The 9,691-nt window shown below is 65.0% G+C and overlaps 2 protein-coding genes across 2 annotated transcripts in view; one reads left to right on the top strand and one right to left on the bottom strand.

The window, feature by feature from the left end:
* The window catches only part of SPDEF (SAM pointed domain containing ETS transcription factor), a 2,044-nt gene extending 746 nt beyond the window's left edge, over positions 1-1,298 (top strand). Inside the window, exons 2-6 of the mRNA XM_026053095.1 lie at positions 34-280; positions 359-556; positions 627-674; positions 897-1,037; positions 1,120-1,298. Coding sequence (XP_025908880.1) covers positions 34-280; positions 359-556; positions 627-674; positions 897-1,037; positions 1,120-1,298 — 813 coding nt within the window. The remainder of the gene's footprint in view (positions 1-33; positions 281-358; positions 557-626; positions 675-896; positions 1,038-1,119) is intronic.
* A 2,197-nt stretch (positions 1,299-3,495) lies between these two features.
* On the bottom strand, positions 3,496-6,968 carry PACSIN1 (protein kinase C and casein kinase substrate in neurons 1). Its single transcript, XM_026053233.1, has 9 exons — positions 6,741-6,968; positions 6,309-6,465; positions 5,972-6,207; positions 5,645-5,800; positions 5,362-5,537; positions 4,965-5,085; positions 4,754-4,875; positions 4,306-4,499; positions 3,496-4,110 (listed from the first exon to the last, which is right to left on the bottom strand). Exons 1-9 carry the CDS (start codon positions 6,801-6,803, stop codon positions 4,001-4,003), a joined length of 1,335 nt encoding a protein of 444 aa, XP_025909018.1. The 5' UTR covers positions 6,804-6,968; the 3' UTR covers positions 3,496-4,000.
* Positions 6,969-9,691: the final 2,723 nt, after the last annotated feature.

Here is a 9,691-nt window from a genome sequence, read left to right as displayed (position 1 = left end):
GCCCTGCCCGCCTTCTGCCTGCACTACTGCGAGGCGCCGCACGCCCAGCACACCGGCTGGGCGCCCAAGGGCCCCGCGCCCGGCGCCCGCGCCCAGGCGCCCAAGGAGCCCGAGCAGTGCCCGGTCATCGACAGCCAGGGCGCGGGGCCGGCCGGCACGCTGGACCTCGTGGGCAGCCTGCCCGTGGAGGAGCGCTCGCTGGAGCAGGTGCAGAGCCTCGTGCTCGGCGAGGTGCTCAAGGACATCGAGACGGCCTGCAAGCTGCTCAACATCGCCGCAGGTGGGTGCCCGCGCGCGCCCGCCGCCCGGCTCGCGCCACGGCGCGCGCTGAGTTTGTCCGGGCTCTGCCTCTGCACAGACCCGGCCGACTGGAGCCCCGGCAACGTGCAGAAGTGGATCCTGTGGACGGAGCACCAGTACCGGCTGCCGCAGCTGGGCAAGTCGTTCCAGGAGCTGTCGGGCAGGGAGCTGTGCGCCATGTCGGAGCAGCAGTTCTGCGAGCGCTCGCCCGCCTGCGGCGACGTGCTGCACGCCCACCTCGACATCTGGAAATCGGGTGGGTGCCGGCACCGGCGCGCGGCCCCCGCGGCGCCAGCCCCTCCTCACCCGGCGCTTTTCCCTTCCAGCCGCCTGGATGAAGGAGAAAGCGGCGCCAGGCGCCGGGCGATACTGCGGTGAGTTTGTGCGGGCTCAGCCTGATGCTCGCGCCCCACGCCGTGGCCGTTCCTTTGCGCCCCGCTCTGTCCCGAATGCAAACGCTTTGTGGGAGGGAGCACTGGGAGACCCTCATCCCTGTTCCCATCACCCCTGGGGGGTCCTTGGGCTGTGCCCATGGATGTGGGGCGCCCGGGTGCGCGTGGCGCCCGCGCTCAGCCCCTCCGCGTCCCCCGGTGCAGCGGGTGACGGTGCCTGGACGGACAGCGAGGTGGACTCGTCCTGCGCCGGGCAGCCCATCCACCTCTGGCAGTTCCTCAAGGAGCTGCTGCTGAAACCGCACAACTACGGGCGCTTCATCCGCTGGCTCAACAAGGAGAAAGGTGGGTCCGGCGCCCCGCGCCGCCGTGGCCCCCCGCGCCGCCGCTGCCCCCACGCGTCCCCACGGCGCCGTGCTCCCCGCAGGCATCTTCAAGATCGAGGACTCGGCGCAGGTGGCCCGGCTCTGGGGCATCCGCAAGAACCGCCCGGCCATGAACTACGACAAGCTGAGCCGCTCCATCCGGCAGTATTACAAGAAGGGCATCATCCGCAAGCCCGACATCTCCCAGCGCCTCGTCTACCAGTTTGTGCACCCGCTGTGAGCGGCCGCGCAGGGACAGGCCGCGCCGGGGGGCCTCGTGGCAGCGGTGCCACGTGTCACGGGTGCCACGTGTCACGGGTGCCACGGACCACGGGTGATGTGGACTGCCGATTGCACGGACCACGGCTGGGGTACAGAGCTGCTCCCAGCTGCCGGCAATGGAGCACCGAGCAACCCATGTCCCCCCAAGTCCATCCTCACCCTGGGGATGAAGCCACCGGGACGTCCCCATCACTGGGACGCAGCCCCTCCAAGGAGGGATTTCTGCCCCAGAGGTGACAGCAAACGGTGGCCCTGGTCCCTCCGTGCAGCCGCCCGCACCCCTGGCCGAGCTTCCGCTTCCACTGCCCGATCCCTGCTCCCAGGAAAGCGGGGCAGGAAAAAAGTAAGAAAGAAAAATCTACTTTCTGCCTTTTCCCTCTGGAAGATAAATCTGAAACCCAGAGCACTGCAGCAGAACTTGGACAGAGACCTGGGGCTGTTTATGCTGTGCGTTTCATAAGAGTATAAGTTACCCAGCCTTGTTGATCTTTAATATTATAGGGGTTTTTTTTATTATTTGTTTTCCTTTTGGTTTTGGCTGCCGCCAAGCTGTGGTTTAGGTTCACAGGAGGAGTAAAGGAGGGAGCTCCGGATGCCCGTGAAACGCTTTGTAAGAGTCTAAGGCGGGGGAAAAATAATACACCCGGGGGGTTTTGGGGTTTTCTTTTTACACTTAAAAGAGCTGCCTGTGGTGGCCACTGCCTTTTTCTTGCCTTCCTGCCCGTTCTGTCCCATGTAGGCAGCCGAGCAGCCCCTGTGCTGCGCCCGAGCTCGCAAGTGCCGCGGCGGGCAGTGCGGGGAGGAGCGGGGAGGAGGAACCGGCCCTTGTCCCGGCAAAAAAAGGGGAGAAAAAAATGCAGGAAAAAAAAAAAAAAAAACATGGAATGTGTCTCTGGTGATTTCCTTGTGGGTTGGAGCCGAGCGGAGCCTTGAGAGGGTCCCTGTGTCCCCCAGCCACCCGCGCGCTGCTTGGGTGAAATTCCCTCTATTTGGGCAGCACCAGCGGGTTTCTCCGTTTCTCCCACATCCCTCCCGGGGAGGTCAGGGTGCCCGGTGGCCTCGGATGGTGCTGGGACCCACCAACCCCCGACACTGCCCCTCGCCCGGGGGTCCCGCCGGGGTGCCCGGCATTCCCGCAGCCCCGGGCCGCCCTTGGCACCGCTATCCCGCCATCCCGGCGAGCGGATCGTCGCTCCCGCTGCCAATTCCCGCTGCAGCCTTGCGGATCTCGACCTGCCACCCGAAGTGCCCCAGGTCCCTCTGTCCTTCCCCAGCTGGGGCGGATGGCAGGAATCCCAGCGCATCCTGCAGCTCGCGGCAGGAAAGCAGGGCTCGACCCGGAGCTTTTGCCCAGCAGCAGGTTTAGGGATGCAACGAGACGGGCGCGCGGGGCAGACGGTCCCCGAGGCGGCAGGACACTCACAGAGCTCACATTTTCACTTGCTGTTTTTTTTTCTTGTATCCACGGTAATACAATCACAATATATATATATATTATATATATACTTCTTAAATTACACAATCAATGTACAAAAAAACGGGGTGCATTGCTGAGACAGGTGGTTGGTTGGGTGCTTTTCTTGACTTCTGTTCTTTGTCCCCCCTCTTCCCCATCAGGGTGACTTGCCTGGGGGAGCGCTCGCTCCCTGGGGCCAAGGGACTGGCCCGGCCACGGGCCGGACAAGGGGCGGGATGCGGGCGAGGAGCGCGGGACGGAGCGGCTGATGGAGCCCGGGTGGTGCTGGCAGAGCTGGACTGGGCCAGGGCCACCCGGCTCCGTGCCCAGGTCGCCCAGGGCAGAGGGACCGTCGGCGTTGTCTTTGCAGCTGCTCCGCGGGTCCCACCGCTGCCTTGGAGTCCGCTCCCCGCGGCCTCGTCCTCCCGGCTGCTCCCGAGCTCCTCCTGCCCCGGGAGGGCTCTGGAGCACCTGCCCCTTCCAGAGACCACGTTTCCAGCAAGATGTTGGCATCTCCGGGCAGAGAAGGGGCCTGGCCTGGCTCCGAAGGGGAGATTGAGGAGGTGTCACCAAACTGGGAAGCCCCAGCTCTACCTGGCCATTGACTGCTCCTGGCCCTGCTCGGGGATCGCTGCGAGGTGGAAGGGAGCAGCTCCCACACGGGGACGGAGGATGCTGGAGAAGGAGGGGGATGTTCATCCCTTCCCTTGGGGAGGGAGGGATGAACTGGGGAGAACTTGGGAACACCAATAAATAAAGGGAGTAAAACTCCATTTCCTCTCATTTCTGGGGTGCAAATTTGATTGGTCCCAGGAGCGCTGTGCGTTTCGGATCAGTTCAAGCCAATCAGAAGGTGGCTCTTGATTTCAGTATCTTTAAAAACCAACCAGTCAGAAGCTCTCACTGGTTGGGCCTTAAGATCTTGAGGTGTTGGCTTTTCCCTTGGAAAACCAACCAAAGCAGAAGAACGGACGTCATCTTTCGCTTCACATTATCTTAGAAGAAGAAGAAAAAAAGCAACTATGCAAAATACTCTTCAGAGACAACTCTTAAAAAAATAAAAGCTTGATCGGAAAATATGTCTGAATCTCTAACTGTGAGGAGTGAACGACCAGACGGTGAAATGGCTGGTTGGCTGGTGGAGAGATGGAGACAACGGAGGGTGGATTTATCTGCTGACGGCAACGAGGAGAACACCACAAGACTTAGATAGCCTCCACGTAGTTGGCTGGGTAGAGACCTAGCTGCCCGTTGTCCAAGCGCCCTTTGCACCATCCCTGCTCATCTTCTTCACCTAGTTTGGTTAGTTCATCACCTGAAGCCAAAGGTAAAAGGGGGGGATGGTTGGGGGGCATGTGAAGCCTCTCCTGGTGGCTCCTTTTCTGCCCTGGGGACTTCCAGGATTGACCCTCGGCACTCGGGATCGTAGGGCAGAAAAGCCAGGGCGAGCCCCAGGAGCCCCGCTGTGGCAGAGACGCGCCGGCCACCCAGCACCCCAAGGGGACCATACCTGCTTTGAAGCTGAGCTCGTCCTGCTCCTGCCCGTCGTAGTCATACAGCGCCCGCACCCGCACGCCCTTCGCCGACGACTCCTCGTCGAAGGGATTGGTGCCCCCGTTGGCCTCGCTGGCATTGAAGGAGTTGCTGCCTTCATCATCGGACCACTCCGCGCTGTAGGTCTGGCCACGGTCGTGGCTGCTCACGCTGATGGTGGGAAAGGAGGGATGGGCAAACACTGCTCATCTCCCCAAGGCAGGGCCCCCTTGGGCTGCATCTCCCCACGGCAGGTACCCATTTGGGTTGCATCTCCCCATGGTGGGCGCCCAGTTGGGTTGCATCTCCCCATGGCAGGTGCCGCTTGGGCTGCATGTCCCCATGGTGGGTGCCCACTTGGGTTACATCTCCCTGTGGAGGCCGGCCACCCGCTGAGGCCCTTGGGATCCACCCGTGGCACTCACCTCCCGCGCTCCCCTCCCTGTGCCCCCGTGTCACCGCCGCCGGCGTTGGTCAGCGTCACCCCCTCGCCCTTCTTCTGCTTCTCTTTCCGCGTTATCGTGTGCGTCAGGTCCGGGTTCCACTCCTGGGAGCACAAAGCAGGGGGGCACAATCCTGAGCAGGGGGCACAGGGCGCCCGCGCGGGGCTCCACGGCCGCGGGGGCAGCGCCTCACCTCGAACTGGGGCCAGTTCATGGGCATCCCTGGGCCGCTGCTGCTGCGGAACCACCGGAGATCCTCCTGCGCGTCCGAGAGGCGGATGGTCTGCTCCAGCTCCCGGTACACGCTGGCGTAGCTGCGGGACAGCGGGGAGGTGGGATGCTGGGAGCAGGGATGGACCCTGCAGGCGAGCGGGGCCCTTGGCCAGGGATGGGGTGGTGGCAAGAGGCCGAGCCTGCGTTTTAGCCTAGGAGCCACTGAAGGGCTCCTAGGGAGCTCCGGGAGCACCCGGATCTCCAGGGCTTGGTCTGCTGGTGGCCACAGGCCCTGTCGCTGGCCCTGGCTTTGCTCCTCCGTGCTCCTGACCACGGCAGCACCATCCCAGGTGCTCTCCCCGGCCAGGTGCACCTACCTGCTGCTCTCCGCCAGGTTCAGGTGCCTCTTGATGTCCAGCAGCACCTCCTTGAGGAAGTTGAGCCTCTTCTCCTCAAACTGCTGGCACTGCTCGAAGACCTGCTCCATGCTCTCGATGTACTGTGGGGTGCACTTGTTCAGCTCATCCAGAACCTTCTCATACTTCTCCTGAGCCTGCGGGTGCAACGGGCGGTGTCTCGGATACCGCTGGAGCCGCTCAGAGACCCTCTCCCCGAGCTCTGCAGCTCCCCTGCGCCGGCACAGCGCCCGCGCGCTCGCACCTTCTGCACGTCTTGCTTGCACTTTTCCACCTTGTCCTGGAGCTTCTTCTGCTGCTCGGGGGTGTTGGACTGCTCTGCCTTGCTGTTGGCTTCGCGGGTCACGGCCAGCTTCTCCTCCTTGCAGGCCAGGTGGTAGGCCTTCTTGGCCGTCTCCAGCTAGCGGAGGAGGAGAGGGGATGGGCGCAGAGCAGCAGCCACAGCCCCTCTCCACGTCCCTGTGCCCTCCCGCTCCCCGGGCACCCCTTGGCTTGAGCCAGGCTTCCCAGAGCCTGGGCAAAGAGGTGGCCCCTGGCTGGCGTCTGCAGATGCTCTGCGTTCCCTCCTCACCTCCTTGAGCTTCTTGGCCCAAGGTTTCTGCGCTTTCCGGAAGCCGTCCTCGGCCTCCTTGGCCTCCTTGAAGCCTCCCATGATCTGCTTGTGGTAGGCGTCCTTCTGCCAGTTCTTGACCTTCTCGAAGTCGTCGTTGAGCAGGCTGTTCTTCACCTCCTGGTGCAGCTCGCTCACCTTGTCCGCCTCTGTCATGATGGCCACCCACGCCTTCTCCATGCTGCCGTACTGCGGGCCTGCAGGGACGGAGAGCATGAGCCCAACCAAGCCACGGGTGCCGCGGTGGCCTCCCTTGGGGACACCAAGGCCTGGGAGTGGGACCCAGGGGTCCGGGTACCTTTCTCAATGAGCTGCCTCCACCTCTTGGACCAGTCGGTGAGCTGCTGGGCGTAGGACTTCTCGATCTTGGCCCTCTCGTGCACGCAGTTCATGAGGTCATTGCAGAGCCGGTGCCCGTCGTCGATGCGCTTCACCGTGCGCTTGTAGTTGCCCACCTGGGACAGGGACAAAGTGTGGCCGGGACGTGGGGAACGGAGATTTGGGTGAGGATTGGGATGGGATGGAGGAGCTTTGGCTCCAGGCTGGCTCAGCCTCGGCTCCTGCAGCCCTTCCTGTGCATGGGGACAGCGCTGGGGACACCGGGGCGCACGGGGACGGCGCTGGGGACACCGGGGCGCACGGGGAGGGCACTAGGGACACCGGGGCGCACGGGGACGGCGCTGGGGACACCGGGGCGCACGGGGACGGCGCTGGGGACGCCGGCGCTCACCTCCCAGAAGCTGTCGGTTGTCTCCTCGGCGGCCGCCGCCGGCTCCTCGTAGGACCCCGACATGGCTCCTGCCGCCTGCGGCGTCGGCGCGGGCGCTCGGGGGCTCTCGGCGACGCCGCAGCCTCATGCACTGCAGGCAGAGGGGACGGGTGAGCGTGGGGGCCGGAGCTGCCGCCCGTCAAGGTTGCGCAGCCGCCGCACAGAGTGTCCTGGGGCCAGGAGCAGCCTGGATGCACAGGGGCAGGAGCCGGGATGCCCCATCCCCTTAGGCGAGATGCCCCTGGAGCTGCATCCCTGTGCTGGGGGCAGTGGACGCGGCGCAGAGCCCGGCGGGGAGCAGCCTGTGCCGGTGGCTCCATGCGGCTGCCGTCACGTGAGCCGCTCCGCAGCGTTATCCGCACAGGCGGGCGAGAAAATGGGAGCCGTTGCCCTGCTGCGAGCGCGGCCACCTGCATCCGCAGCGAGCCCGGCCAGCGCTGCCCCTGCAGCACTGCGGCCGGAGCGAGCCGGGATCAGCAGAGCATCCAGCCCGGCTCGGCAATCCGCAGCCCCCCTGCATCCCGGCACTGACCCCCGGTATCCGCATCCCCCCGGGGCTCCTTACGTAACCGTGTGGAGCCCGATGCTCCGCAGCGAAAGCCGCGAGCGGCCCCGCGGGGCCCCTTACCCGGCGGGTTCCCCGGCCCGGCCGCGGCGCATCCCCCGGCGCAGCCGGCGCGAGGGCCCGGGGGCGGCCGCGGGGGCGAGCGCAGCGCCCAGAAATTCTCCTCCCGCTATTGCGACCTAATCCGCACTGATCTTGGGCAAAACGGCATCCCCGGCGCGTCACGTGGCCCCGCCGCGCGCCTTAACCCCTTGCTGCTCCGGCTGCCGAGGGAAGCGGTGTGCGCATGGGGATGGCGACGGGGCCATGCCGGGGACCGCGGCGGCCGCGAGCATCCCACCGGCATCCCGCTCCGGCTGTGCTCCCCACAGGACCGCGCGGCTCCCGGCGGCTCCCAGAGGGATGTGGCCAAAGCGGCCGGAGCCGTGAGCCATGCTGCATCTCCGCACACTTTGGCCTTATCGATTTCCTCCTCATTTACTGTGCTCGTGGGAAGTCGATTTCTTCTTTAGGGCCAAAAAATCCCTTGGAAGCCATAGGGAAAAGTGTGGATTTGGGGCTGGCACCAAGCAGCAGCGGGGGGTGCGCGAGGACGGGGGCAGCTGCGGGAGCCGGGGGCAGAGGGGAGACGGGCGCCGAAATGGTTACGGGTGCGCAGCGGCGCCGGGGCTCGCTGGGCTGGAAGTAAGCGGGCCCGGCGGGGATTTAGTGATATAACCGAGGAACGCTCCAATCGGCGGCGGCCTGGTTAAAAATAACCGCGCGGCTCCGGCCCTCGCGCAGCCTCCGCGCGCAGATGGCCGCGGACGGCGGCGCGGCCGAGCCGGGCGGCCCCGCAGCGCGCGGAGCTGCGCGTGCGCCCGGCGCCTCCGCCTTGTCCTGGGGCGCAACGGAGGGACCCCAGCCGTGGCGGTGCAGGGAGGTGGGAAGCTGGCGAGGAAGCGCATCGGTGTGCCCATGGCATCCGTGTGCCCATGGCATCCGTGTGCCCACTGCATCCATGTGTGCAGCACATCCGTGTGCCCACTGCATCCATGTGTGCAGCACATCCATGTGCCCATGGCATCCATGTGGCCACAACATCTGTGTGCCCATGGCACCCATGTGCCCACCGCATCCGTGTGCCCACAATATCCATGTGCCCATAGCATCTGTGTACCCAGGGCATCTGTGTGCCCACGGCATCCGTGTGCCCACTGCATCCATGTGCCCATGGCATCTATGTGCCTACCGCATCCGTGTGCCCACAACATCATTGTGCCCATGGCATCTGTGTGCCCATCGTATCCATGTGCCCATCGCATCCATGTGCCCACGGCATCCGTGTGCCCATGGCATCATGGACGTCGACGGGAGGCCTTGCAGGGATTCGGGAGGCAGTGAGCAGCGGCACTGGCTGCTGCAGTCCCCCCTCGCGGCTCCTGTGCTCGCTCACCAGCACAGAGCCTTTCCCGTTGCTGCCCCTCGCTCCACAGGGCCGTGTCGCCCTGCCATTCCCAGGAAGTGGCAGCGCAGAGGCCGCGAAACCTCTGGGCAGGAGGCCTGGCCTCGACGCCGGCTCCCTCCACTCCCAGAGCGCAACCAGATGTGGCCGGAGAAGCTTCCATGGGGCAAAGCGCCCCTGGCAGCCCACCTGCCCTGTGCGGGGGAGTCATCTCCCCCCAAAACAGGCAGTGGTCCCGGGGCTGAGCTGCCACTAGGGAGAATGGGATACAGGGAAAGATGGAGCCGGCAGGGCTGGGACACAGCTCGGAGGTGATGATGGCTCCGGGCTCCGGAGCAGGCAGGAGTGGAGAGGAGGATACAGGGATTCTGGACAGAACTGGAGGAGCTGGGAGGCTTTGGGGGGACCAGCCCCTTCCCTCACCCCGGCTTTCCCAGGCAGAGACGGCTCCCGCAGGCACCAGCTGTACCAAACACCAGGGGCTTCTCCATAGGATTTCCCGGAGTTGATCTGCATGGAGATGGGATGCGAGGATGGAGGGAGATGGCCCTGAGTGCAGGGGCTGAAGTCCCGGCAGTGGATTTGGGAATAATTCCAAATACGAGGCGGCAATTAAAGCAAGAGCCAGTGAGAGACAGTGCCGGGGGATGCAGTGGCGCTGCCCCCCCCATTTCCACCTTGGGGCTGGGGGCACTGTGGCACCCCATGTGTGTGCACGGGGGTCCTGTCCCCCCGCAGGGTGTCATGGAGCTGGCGGAGGCTGGGGGCTGCGGGCAGCGGGATGGAGCAGGGGGTGGCTGCATTTCGGCTGCTTGGGGTGAAGGAGAGGGGCTCCGTGTGTGGGGAAGTGCCAGGATGTGCGGAAGGGCTCCGAGCGGGAAAAGGGGGTGAATCTGGGGCAAG

Source organism: Nothoprocta perdicaria, unplaced genomic scaffold (assembly GCF_003342845.1).
Source record: "Nothoprocta perdicaria isolate Ctin4 unplaced genomic scaffold, notPer1 scaffold_97, whole genome shotgun sequence".
In the NCBI taxonomy this organism is placed as follows: domain Eukaryota; kingdom Metazoa; phylum Chordata; class Aves; order Tinamiformes; family Tinamidae; genus Nothoprocta; species Nothoprocta perdicaria.
The sequence above is the reverse complement of the archived record's forward strand: the minus strand, read 5'-3'. Positions and strand labels throughout refer to the sequence as shown.

Excerpts from the sequence above, each read along its gene's own strand:
- PACSIN1 (XM_026053233.1), bottom strand. The coding sequence starts at position 6,803 with ATGTCGGGGTCCTACGAGGAGCCGGCGGCGGCCGCCGAGGAGACAACC. Across the intron at positions 6,208-6,308 it reads GAGGCAGCTCATTGAGAAAG|GCCCGCAGTACGGCAGCATG; the intron begins GTACCCGGACCC and ends CCGTCCCTGCAG. Across the intron at positions 4,500-4,753 it reads CAGGGAGGGGAGCGCGGGAG|CGTGAGCAGCCACGACCGTG; the intron begins GTGAGTGCCACG and ends TCCCACCATCAG.